Source organism: Helobdella robusta, assembly GCF_000326865.2.
Source record: "Helobdella robusta unplaced genomic scaffold HELROscaffold_15, whole genome shotgun sequence".
NCBI classification, from domain to species: domain Eukaryota; kingdom Metazoa; phylum Annelida; class Clitellata; order Rhynchobdellida; family Glossiphoniidae; genus Helobdella; species Helobdella robusta.
Window position 1 is genome coordinate 1,125,343 of NW_008703839.1, and position 13,833 is coordinate 1,139,175.

The window sequence follows — 13,833 nt, forward strand, 5'->3', positions numbered from 1 at the left end:
ATTTATGTTAAGATCATCTAATGTTTTTAAATAAAATGAGAAGGTGTTAAGTTTTATGTTTAATTTTAAAACATTATGATATACATCTATTTTTTCTGGCCAAATGTTCTTTGCTTTGTATGTAAATTCGCTTTTAGTTGTTCCGGTTGATAATAAACGAGTCAAAAACGTTTCTAAGTTTTTTTTAATGTCTTTTAATATTATATTAATATCAATTAATCAATTACGTTACAAGAAATTTAACATAAAGAAATGTGTAGACTCAGTGACGTGGAACAGTGGTCTCAAATTTTCCGTTTGAGCGAATATTTTTTGCAGGACCACCAAAATCGCTGCTTGAGATGAGACGTGATGTTGGCTGTGTTACCAAATTTTTATTTTCTATTGACAAAAACTTGACTCGCAGTTCTTTGCACTAATTAGATTATCACACTGGTTGTTTTGGCCCAATAGTTTTAACTGTTTTAATATAATTTTTAGATAAATTTGTTTGAGCTAGCGTTGTTGATTGTTTGAGGCTTGATGGTGCCATAATTTAAGGCAAAATGGTTATATATAATTTATTGAAAAGAGTACGCAAATTATCAATATTGTCGTAGCTTGTTAGTGATTGTTGTTGTTTTTGGCTTATGACCATTGTGCCGAAGTTTTGGGTTATTTGATGCTCAGTAGAGGTGATTCTATTGTTTCTGCTGATGGAGGTGATGAAGACGACGATGTCGGATGAGTTGATAGATGAGATGATTGCTGCTCCGGAGATGATGCGGTGGCATCAACGTCGCTTGTGGAGTTATTTGCTGGTTAGAATTGTTTATTATGCATTTAGCATGAGCATTAGGTGCACAATTAGTCCTTTTCTACTTTTACAACATTTTCCATAGCAACATAATATTATATTATTTTCAGAGTTAATTAAATCATTGTCTACAGAATTCGCATTATAAATATTAGGAGAAATTGTTACGTTAGATTTTCAGTTGAACGTTTAAAGTTATTGTTTGAATTAGTATTTTTTATAGAAACCAGGAGTTTCTATTAACTTGAATAAAATCCTGGTTGCAATATGGGCATTTAGTTGAATGAACTTTGAAAACCTAGTTTATTAAAATTATTAAAATTAAATAGTAAATGTTATTAAAACCAAATTTTAAAATTACCGCCATATTCCACTCAATTTTTCCAACCCAATAAAACAATTTTAAAACTAATTAAAACGTTACTAATCTAGAATCATGTATAAACCAGTAAGTCGTACGGAATCGGTCAGCTCTCGTGTTTTGTATTCGTCTAATCATAATAATAACAACACACGTTTAGACGACATTTTCCCAGAGATCGGGGGTTGCCGTTTGGCTACCTATGATGAAACCGAAATACCCCTCGACACCATTCACATCTGTCACTCGCCTCAGTATCACACAATCCCGTTTTCACTCTGTCCTTCTCCATCTGCTCTCTCCATCCCAATCGCTGACGATCCCTTCCTATCACTCTTTCAACCTTGAACTCTAACGCTCACCTAATCCCGACCTTTTCATCCCTTCTCAACACATGTCCATACCACCACAATCTCGATCTCCTTATCAATGTCACAATGTCCTCATTCAGTCCCATCATCGAAATCAGCTCTGTACTACTCCTCCTATCCTTCACTTTAACCCCACACGTCATCCTCACCATAGCTCTTTCAGCCGTCTGCAGTATACTTTCCTCCTCTCTCCTCAACACCCAAGTTTCACCACCATATACTATCGCTGCTCTCGCACATGCTTTACATACCCCCGGTTTCATCTTAACTGACCATTTCTTTCCACACAATACCCCACCCAGTTCTCTAAATTTCATCCATCCCACACGAACTCTTGCCGTAACAGTGCTCAAACATCCTCCATCCGCGTTTAGCTTAACCTCTAAGTAAACAAAGCTTTCCACTCTTTCAATACCACCACTCAACCCCGTCCTTGCGTCCGTCCTATTAATCACACCATGAACACATTTCTTACGTATGAACCTGCCATCCACCTTTTTCAATGCCCCCTCACACCACTACATCTTTTATGCACCCATTTCTGACATCCTATACACAATACCGAGTAAGCCTTCACTCTCCTGTCACATACCCCACATCCTGTCTATTTTACTTATCACTCGCTCCCCACCTTCCCCACTCACCATTACCTTCGTCTTACCAATATTAACTTTTAACCCTTTCTTTACGATAACACTTTTCCATCTGTCAAATTTTAACTGCAATTCTTCCATGCTATCAGCCATCAAGACTAAATCATCTGCATACAAAATCTCAAATAACAACCCCTCCATTATGTTTTCACACACTACATCCATCACAATTGAAAAAAACGGTGATAACCCTGATGCACTCCTACCTTAACACTAAAAGCGTCCGACATCCCCTTTCCGATCCTCACCTTTGTTTTTGCTTCTTTATACAGCTGCATCAAAGCTTTAACAAGTTCACTCCTTTCTTCCTCAACACCATTCAATGACCTTCCTCGGAACTCGATTAAAAGCCTATATCCACAAAATACATGTATAATCTTCATTTCTTTTTTCTATAATTTTCCTGCAACATTCTCACTATGAACAACGCATTCACCATTCTCCTACCAGGCATAAACCCACACTGCATTTCATTAACTGTCACCATATTTTTCAACCTCCTCTCAAGAACCTTCTCCACTACCTTCATTCCATGCTCTAGCAATTTCACACCCCTATATGACCCACAATCTTTCACATCTCCTTTGCCCTTATACAACGGCACCAACACACTGTGTCGCCAATCTTCAGGTATACCTTCATCATCAAACATACTGTTAGCAAATTTCATCATAATTTCAATTCCTATCACCCCACTCGCCTTTATATGTTCCGCCCCCACTTCCGAAACCCCTGTCGCCTTACATAGTTTAATTTCTCTAACTGCTTTTTCTACTTCCTCCATCGTCACATTCTTTATGGGTCCGTGTGTGACCGCGGATTCCACATCTCCATCCCACTCATTCTCTTCATTCATCAACCTTTCCATATGAACTTTCCACACCTGAGCTTTTTCTTTCTAATCTATGCACAACTTGTTAGACCCAAACATATCCATTCCCTATAACATCTTTCCTATCCCTCATTGACCGCTTTGCTACTTTGAACATTTTCCTCGAGCTCACATCAAATTCCATTTCTCTCATTAACCTATCTGATGCTTTCGTCATTGCAGTTGCCACTGCCCGTTTAGCAACTTTCTTAGCCTTCCTATACTCAAACTCCGCTTCACCCGTCATGTCCCTTCTCCACACCCTAAACCTCTCTTTCTTCACCTCCAAAACCTTTCTTATATTTTCATCCCACCACCACGTCTTACCATGCCTACACTTTCATTTCGTCCATCCACATACTTTATCTGCCGTTGTCAACATACAGTCCATATCTCCATTCTTACCACTCTCCCAACTTTCAGCCACCTTTACACCTTTAGCCACATTGTCCTGAGTTAAGACAATGTTCCTCGTTGAGTCTTTTCAAAAAGGGATTAAAGACTCATCTTTTTATCACTGGCTCCGGGCGCCTCTGAAGCAGCTGTGCGAATGGGCGCTTCATAAATGTTTATATTATTATTATTATTATTCACTTAAAATGCCTTCATCACCTCTGCGATCCTGTAACTTCCATGTCTTTCTCTTTGCCACAAACTTATCCTTCTTCCTCCTCCCCATTTTTTTGAAGCCTCTCAACCATACTATGCTGCGACATACCAGATATCGCCTTCCCATTCTTTACATACTTTTTATGCTTCGCCCTTATCAATATATAATCTATCATTGACCTATGCTCCCCTGACCTATATGTAATTAATCGTGCTGGTTCCCTTGTAAACCAGGTATTCCCTACCACCATGCTATGTGCATCCGCCAACTCCAACACTCTACGCCCTTCCTCATTCCGTATACCATATTTCCATCCCCCATGCACACCTTCAAATCCGTCTGCATCCGCCCCCACATGACCATTCAAATCAACCAACGACACCACAAACTCATCCAACCTCGCTTGTCCAATCTCGTCAGAAACATCATCATAAAACCTATCCTTCTCATCTTCCTTCCTACTTTGTTGCGGAGCATATCCTGATATTAACCTCACTATTACCTTTCCAAACACCATCACCACCACATCTCCTCTGTAACTCCTCCACCACTTCCAAACTCTTTCCTGTCAACGTGCCTACATTCCAGGTACCAAACCTCCAACCCCTTGGTCTACAAGTAATCCTTCCACCCATAGTGCCTTGCACCGCCACACTATAGAGTGGGGTGCCAGTAGCCAGACCATCTACAGGGCCTTGCACCGCAACCTCATAGATTGGGTCTCCGGGGATTCTTCGCACCCTCTTCTGCCGGATACTGAGGGCCATTGTCACTTCTGTCATCATAAGTATTTTTTTGGCTAATTTTAACTCAGGACGCCCTTCCTTACGCAACCACAGTTATAAGCGTAATAATATCAAATAATAATAATATAATAAAATAATAATAATAAAGTGAACTCTCTTTATTTTTCAGAAAAACAAAATACAATGAAGTGAAATAAAATAAAATGGAGTTAAATCTAATTAAAATGTTAAATACCTAGTCCGCATTGCTCGCTACATGTCACTAATTGGTACTAAGAAAAATTAAAATCAATATGAAAATTGAGTTAAAATTGATTAACTATAATTATTAATGGAGTTTCTGTCACAATAGACAGCATATAAAAAAAGCATGCTTGATATAATAAAACTACTGCAAAAATGGTCAGACCAAATAAAATTGACAGAGGACTATTTATAATGATTGAAAAATCCCAAGGACGAAATTTCAAACGTCTTAATTAAAATTTTTAGATGTTTTGAAATCAAGAGGGAAAACCAAGAGAGTTTTTCTACTAACTCACAGCTTTATATAAGTTGTTGATTTTCATACTACATACAGAGCCGGATTAAGCCTTCACCGGGCCCTAGACAAAATATCGAATCTGGGCCCTCATAAAAAAGTTACAATGAAATAAAATATCAATATTAAATTTCAACTGTAGTTTTTATAATTTATTATTCAATATATACACACATGATAAGTATTTGTTCTGTTTTATTATATACATATATATATATATATATATATTTTCTAATTTGTTATCACAAAAATTATCAACAATATCATAGCAATCGATTGGCGGATCTACACAATTTTGACGGGGAGGGGCAAAATTTTGAAAAATGTTTGACGACCGGAGAGGAAGATATTCCAAAAAATTTGACAAGCGTGGAGAATTAAAAAATTGTTGATGGCGGAGGTGTCTCAAAAAAAATTGGTAACCAGGAGGGAAATATTCCGTTAAAATAACGACTTTTACCAACTTTTAACACAAACATCGCTCACAACGGTCCTGTCGCAATCTAATTATTCCATAGTTTTTTTCTCTATCGTAAGCACTGCTAAAAACGAAAACCTTTTTTGCCCTGTAGAATTTTTCCAAATATTTTTTTACACATTGTAAGTATTGCTAAAGACGACAACCTTTCTTGTCCTATAAAATTTTTCCAATAATTCATAACGCGCTTCAAAGCAGAAAAAGATCTTTCTTCTGTAGCGTTTCTTACAGGCATGACTAAATAAATTCTTAAAAATGTTTCAATGTTTTGAAAAAAAGATTTAACATTATTATTTTTTATGGATGCTGGGGTTCTGCACATTCTCATTTTTTGTCAATAAAATAAACTTTCAGTTCACCATTTAACTTTGTCACATCGATATCGAAGCACAAATTTTTTGTTTCGTCTATTTTGTAATATTTTCCACATCCTCAAAATCCTTTAAAAATACTCAAAAAGTTTATTGATTTCTATGTATTTTAGACAATATCAATTTCGCAACTAATTTTATCACAGATAACATTAAATGAATTTATTTAAAAATTGTCTTGGCCGGTTTGACGTATTTAGTCTTTTTCCCGGTTTTCTTCACAGAACTTTTTCCGTTTTCTTGATCTTTCGTTATCGTTTTTGTAAAATTTGTCATCGCATCTATACTTCTTTCTACACTTCTTTTTATACTTCTTGAAAATTAAGCTATCCCGCCAACTAAACTTCTTCTATACTTCTCCTACACTTCCTATGTACAAAACCAGGCCCGGTTCCAGACATTTGGCGGCCCTAGGCAGAGCTACATCTATGGTGTTGGCTACTCTACCGATATATGATATATCATATATCAATGTCAGTGACTTGGAGGAAAAACTTATTTTTGTTTTTTTGTTTTTGTTTTTTTTCTAGTTTTTTTTATATACGTATTGATATTACATAATATATAATATTATTTTTGAACCTATATTTTATCCACCCATATTTTACCTAGTTTATTGGATAGGTTCTTACAATTTTTATAAAAAATATTTTTCCATATTTTAAAAATAGAATTCAAATTATTAAATACTTTAGATTTTAGAACTTTGAATTGAATTAAAAATTGTATGTCAAATTTTATTATTAATGCCATTTTCTGAGAACTGCCCAACATAAAAGTAAAAAGTAATTATAGTAGCTACTAGCTAGTAAAATATAATTATTCAGTTTCAGTGCACCGAATGATCATCTGAATAAATTACAATATTCATTTTTGCTTTATTTGAATTTGACTTTTCTGGCTTTCATGTTTGCAAAATCGTCAATTAATGCTGAATAGTCGAGTTCAGAAGCAATATCATTTTCGATAGAAATTTGTGCTAATCCAACAAGTCTATTTTGTGTCAATGTTGAACGTAAGTATGTCTTGATTAGTTTTAATTTGGAAAAACTGCGTTCGGCTGATGCCACCGTTATAGGTACTGTTTATAAAATTCGCAAAGCAGTCGTAACATTTGGAAACACGTCTTGAAAAATATTTATAAAACGACGTTGTTTCATTTTTTTTTAAATTTCCATAAATATTTTTTGATGCTTATTTAAGTTATTTTGCAAAATTGGCGGCCCCTAAAATCGGCGGCCCTAGGCAGCTGCCTAGTTTGCCTAATGGAAGAACCGGGCCTGTACAAAACAAGCGTCACATATATGATATAGATAATAACAAAACAGACATAGAAATGTTCATCTAAATATATACATTGGAGGAAAACATCAAAGGTACAATCATCCTCCTATACATTTAGTCGTTCTGTCAATTTCCACAGTATCATTCCAAAAGAGAGGGATGTCAGTGTCAAGAGCGTTGACACTGCGTGTTGACACTGCGTGGTAGTCACATCAGTGGTTTCGCTTGACTCGACTTTTTCTAAAATGATTGATAATACAGTTACAGTGTACTTTCTAGTTAGGGTAAAATCCTTTTTAAATATTTTTTATTAAGTTATTAGTTTCCAGAAAACTATGTATCCTGTTATTGATTAAATTTGAAAATGGTTTATAAAGTGTCGGTTGTAGCGTTATTGGGCAAAAGTTTGATGGGTTGTTGGCATCATTTATTTTATGAATGAGTATTTTAAAACCATTTTTTTAACATGCAGGAATAGAGGAAGATAACAACATTTACTTAGCAACTGTTGAAGAATAGTTCTGAGTATGGGGCACCTTTTAAAAAGATTAATCGAAATCTGGTCTAGTGGACAGGGCGATGATTTCGCCTGGTATTTTCTTATTAGTGATGAGATTTCGTTGTAGCTGGGTGGAGATGTGTTGCAGGGTGTTGTTGGCGTTGATAGTTTTGAAATCAATTTTGGAAGATGATGCCTGTTGTGGTTGTTGTTGCTTAAAACGGAGGAAATGTAATTATAGTAAGCAATGGCGTTGAACACTGGACTCAAGCTGTTGACTGGATGTGGTCTCGCACATGCTTTGATGTTTTCTACGATCAACGAAAACATTTTGTGGGGGCAGTTTAGACATCTAGCCAGTACTGAACTTAAGCCACATTTTTTTGATGTAACATGCTTGTTTGTGTTCTGAGATGCATTTTAAGTAACTATTTAAAATTACTGTAAAATAATACTGTAATGATCGCCATAATTTTCTGCAACATTAAGACCTACTTTTTTACTTTAAAGACTCGATCATTGTTTATAAAACAGTGAGCTAGTAAAATCTATCGGCTCTCATGTTTCGCATTACATAATGTATTAGTATGTATAGTATTAGTAGTGGTAATAGTAGAAATGGCGGTGGTGGTAGTCGTAGTGGTGGTAAAGTAATAACAGCAGTTGTACCAGTAGTGGTAGAACTTATTATTGTTAGTATTATTATCATAAACGAAGCTTTTTAAGTACACTTTAATTAATGTCCACAGATAATATCAGACTTATTAGTTTTAAAGTCTTATTATAAGGAGTTTCGAATGTCAAATATTTACCTTTTTAATAAGTTCTATGGCCTTGGAACTTAATTTTTCTTTCTTCAAATTTTCAATATCTGCATAAAACGTAAACTTGAAAAAAATTAATGTGACCATTAGGATACGTTGCTATTAATTTTAATTAAAACAATTTTTTATTTAATAAACAAAATTTGTTCGGTGGCGTAGTGAACAACTGTGAAAGTTTTAATTTGCGCATCTCAACTTGTGAGTCGCGAACCTATTGGGTTCCAGGGGTTATTATTATTATTATCAAAAATCTATAAAGCGCCTGAAAACAATAAGTTTCTCAAAAGCACTATTCTTAACAGTAAAATAATAGAATAAATGAATGGTTTAATTATTTCAAATTAATAGGTATTATCTATAACAAAAATAATTATGTTTTTAAATTTTTTTAAAGTTAACATTTTTCAACCCAGACATTCTAAGCGAATTTGGCAGACCATTCCAAACAACTGGTCTTGACACAGCGATATCTCTTGAAACAATCCGCAGATCAGTAGGTGGCACCAGAAGCAGGTTGCTTGAATCGGATCCAACTTTAGACCAGTTGAAAAAGCTGGTTACTTTTTGATTTTATTTGCCAAATATTCTGGCTAGAGCCCATTTACAGCCTTGTACATTATTACGTGAATTATATAGAGGATTTTTTCACTGTATGCCAATGCGGACCCTTCAAGATGGGCGTCACATGGTCGAATTTTCCAGCACCGACAACAATTTTTGCAGCTCTGTTTTGAATCGACTGGAGAACATCAATAGACCGATCTGGAAATCCATGAAGCAAACTGTTACTATAATCTAACCTTGAATGTATGAATGCGTATATTAATGTCTGTATCGTAGGTTGATGCAAAGACTTTTGAATGCAATATAACTGACGAAGCTGAAAAGAACATGGTTTTGACAACAGTTTATATGATTATTGAATGTCAAATTGGAATCGAAAATAAACCCCAAATTAGTTGCTTCTCGACAAAATTCTATTTCACTATTACCAATTTTTATTGAATAAATTTTAATTTTTGCCACTTGTTGCCAGGTACTTACGGGTAAAAACTGCAATTTTTCTTAATATAAAGTAAGGCGTTTGCTTCTATTTTATCAATATTACTTTGAATTTGCTCTGATTTACTTCTTGCTATTTTTTGGATGTCATTTGCATAAGTATGATATGAAGATCTAAATGAACTAATAACATCATATTATTTGGATGTATACAATACAAAGTAAATGGGTCCAAGAACTGAGCCTTGCGGGACTCCAGATGTTATTACTACAATATTAGATTATTTCTTTTTGAAATTATCTAATATTGCAGTCTTCTGAGTTTTTTTTCCAAATAAGTATGACCTGAGCCACCTTTGAAACACAATAGTCATAACATAATCTATGCATTAGAATTTTATGGTTAACGCAATCAAATCCTGTACTGAAATCTAAAAATGTTAACAGAGCAATATTCTGCTTGCTAACAGCAGCATAAAATTCAGAGAAATCATATAACAGTGCTGTTTCAGAGGAGTAATGATGTTTGTAACCCGATTGAAATATTGGCATTAAACAGTTTATTGAAATGTTTTCAAAAGTTGATTGATCACAACAAGCTCAATAATTTTGGAAATTAAACAAATGTTAGATATAATATGTAGGTACAAAATTTTTTAGTTCATTGTTATCTAAGCCCAATTTCTTCAACACTTGTGTAACAATAACATTTTTACATGCAGGACATGCATTGCGTTCGGTTTTGTCAGAAATGATAGTAATTCCTAGAACCAGGAAAAAACTGGGTGACAGATGTGTGCAGGTTGCTCTGCCCAAGGTATGGAATGATCTTCCAACAAGATTGAAGCAAATTGTTCCAGAAAATGATTTCAGAAGAAAGTTAAAAAGTTGTTTGTTCAACAAAGCATTTAATTACAGTACTATCCTCTGAGGAACGTCAATAGAGTGAATAACACAATAATAATAATTTAGTTGGAAATGTTCCTTCTTGTCTGAGACCATTGTATTAAATGGTTTGCTGCTTTTTAAAAGGGGATAATAAGGAAGAAAAATTTTTATTCAATAACAACAAAATGTATAAACAATTTCAAAATTCTTAAATTTTCAAAGTTTATATTATAAGTTTTGTTCCCAGTTGCTTTCAATAAAGTTAAATTTTGTTAGCAAAACATAACTCGATTTTTTGTTGGGTCTTAAGATCAGTCCTGAATTTTGTAAGTGGTGGAAAAGTTATGAAAGAAGGAAGTTTCAAAAAAAGGAACAAAAAACAAAGGCGAATTTAAAAGAAATTAATAATAATGAAAACAAGAAAGCGATCACAGATAGGGGCGATAAGGTTTAGCTAAAATATCTTATACATAAGTAAAAAATTAGTTATATTGATTTTTTATGCAAACTTAACAAATCATTTTATACTTTATTGGTATCTAGTGTAAGAGAATAATACATAAGGATATACATTTATAGGAAAAAAAGGTAGGGGCATGAGCAACTAAACGAGCAACAAAATTAAAAAGATTTAGTTAAAATATATTGAGTAATATCAGGAAGAGCAGACTGCTGTATTCAATTCTGCATAAAACAAATGAAATTGAAGTAAATAAAATCTTTCTAAAAAATACATAAGTTTTTTCTAACAACTTGTTTCCGAAAGTAAAAGAAAAATTTATTAATAAATAAAGAATTGAAAAAAGAAACGTATTATATTAAAAATTTTAAGGAATGGTAGCGATATACTGAAAATATATTTAAACAAATATTTAATTATACTGAAAATATATTAAAAAATTTATACAAAATATGTTTTGCAAATAGTAAAATAATTTAACGTTAGTTTTCAATTAGCGTAAAAATAATAATCGACTATTAAATAAAACAATTTAATATAGTAATTAATAACTGGTAATCAGTAAATAATAAATCGTACGGTATCAATTCATCTTTATCAAAGCTGATGAATTTGGGCTTCCTCACACATTGCGCGATTGGTTTAAATCACTTCAATCTTGTAATTCCTAAACAGCTGCGTCTCGAACCCTCATTCTAGTTATAAATCGTGATACCAAATGACTTTAAAAAACCTCGTGCTAAAATAATAAATTATTTTGTTGCATAAGGTTATTATAAAATCTTAAACAATGTCTCTGCATGAAAATTTTGAAGATAATGAACAATTTAAAAAATAATCAGATTTCTATAGTATTTTAGATTAATTAATCTGTTCTTGCTCGTTTTTCCAGTTTTTTGTCTTAAAAGGAGTTTTTCCTTAAGCAATATCTTGATAAAGTTCTCAACTTTTTATCGAGCAACAAAGAATGATGAGACGGTACGATAAAATGAAATCTCTAATCAAAGTTTTACAACCAAACTCTAATAAGTGGCATCAAAAATTCGAATGGTATTGGACCTGGACTATTAAACAATTGAATAAAATGTTTGAACTTTGTTAATTTTTGTATGATTCATTTTATGATCAAAAAATAAAGAAAAACTGAAAGAAAAATAAAAAAAGATTTTAGTTGCTTCATGATGTTTTATTTGAAACAGAATTATGATGTCGCATTATACAGTAAAGTTTCAAAATAATGGCGCTGCTGCACAGATGCTCAAGAAGTTCAACTTTGATGAAAAAGTTTCGAAAAAATATCCAAATTTAAATTAAAGCTGACTTGTTAGGACCAGGTAACAGATTATTGTGTTTTTGTGTTCTAAAAGGATCAATTATAAAGTTAAACAAAAATTAACATTCAAATTAAGCAAAAATCTTCCACAAATTTATGAATTGACTTGAAGCACAAAAACGTTATGTACAGTACATTAAGTCTTGCAAGCTTCAACGATAATTTTATTTTAATCAATTTTTCAATGTTTAAATTTTAAATATCAACTGTCCTATTGCACCAATATCATTACCAACATCATAACTTTTTTTTAATCAGACAATAAAAGTTTTTCTTTTTCATAATTTCATGGCATTTCAAATATAAAAAATTGTATGACATATTTTAGTAAATTATTGGCAGAAATAGAACTACATGATGTTTATGAGTTAAATAATTTTGACTACTTGGTCCACAGTTTTTATTATATGCCCTATAATGGTGTTTAAATTTTAACAATTATCAAAATAAATTATAAACTTCTCCAGTTAGCATTTCATAGACACACAGACTCAATTGCTTCAAATCTGTAAAATAGTCTGCAGTGGCAAAAACTGTATCACAAGAATACTTGCTGCGCCCAAAATCAATTAACTTTACATAACCAATACTAGTGAGCACCATGTTTCCTAAATGGACATCTCTTAATTAATAACAAAAACATTTCTTTATTGAAATGTTTTTTCATTGGATTCAAACGTCAATTAAAATAAATCAATAAAAAATACAATCTATAGCAATAACAATCAATTCTGACAATTTAATATTATGTTATTTAAATTTAGTGAGGCAAACACACGTTACAGATAAATTAAACAAACCCATGTGTAATTTTGGAACAGTGTAAATAATTGAGAGCCAAAATTATGCAAGAAGTGTAGAACACCACGCATTCTTCGGCAAACGTATTTTCACGATCTAAATGATGACGTAGACTTCCGTTCTCCAAATATTCAAAAACTATGCAGTTGCACATCTGAAAATGTTACAAAGACTTCTTAAGTTTCCAAATTGCTGTCAATTCAAACTCTAATTTTTAATATAAACTGAGTAATTGAGTTTTCAATCAAGACATTTATGGTATAGATTGCCAATATCAAAAATAAAAACAATTAAAGGATTTGCAAAGCTGATATTGAAGAAAGACACGAGAATACGGCAAATCCATAAAGAAAATGAGTGCCGAAGTATTGTTTCAACAACAGACTAAAAAGCACCAAAATGCTGGAACTGTGAAAAAAGGGCATATTATGAAGTATTGTAAGAGGTCCCAGAGAAGTTAAGCTTATTGAGAAAACTATATAGGAAAAACCAATTTTCTGAAAAATGGCAGCCCCATGTTTGAAAAACTAGTGTAAACCAACTTTGTGGGGCCCAAGTTAGCTGGGAAAACAAAGACCTTCAGTATCATCATTTATGTCCCAAGGCTGCATTGTGACCGAGATGACCTTTGGATGGAAGGAAAGATAGATCTACGCAAATGTTGGAGCAACCAGATCTATTCCTAGATATGTCAAGGGATCTAAAACAAAAAAATTTAGCAAGTATCCACTTCGAACTGCCATTAGAGGAACAGCGCCTGTGTACGGGGTAGTAGTTTACACTGTAATGATGGGAGATCTGGAGTTTGAGGACACATTTTTGGTGGCAGACATTACTGATGAATGCATCTTGGGCATCGACTTGATGATGAAGTACGGCTTTCACCTGAATCTAGAAAAACGCGTCATAAAATGAAAAAACTCGGAGGTGGTGATGGGAAACAG

General features: G+C 33.3%; 1 protein-coding gene across 1 annotated transcript; it reads right to left on the reverse strand.

The window, feature by feature from the left end:
* Nucleotides 1-654: 654 nt before the first annotated feature.
* Nucleotides 655-4,429, reverse strand: HELRODRAFT_169234 (hypothetical protein; the record flags this gene model as incomplete). The annotated part of the gene is made up of 3 exons (XM_009015083.1): nt 655-797; nt 3,771-3,856; nt 4,125-4,429. 3 exons carry the CDS (start codon nt 4,427-4,429, stop codon nt 655-657), a joined length of 534 nt encoding a protein of 177 aa, XP_009013331.1.
* Between the last annotated feature and the right edge of the window lie 9,404 nt (nt 4,430-13,833).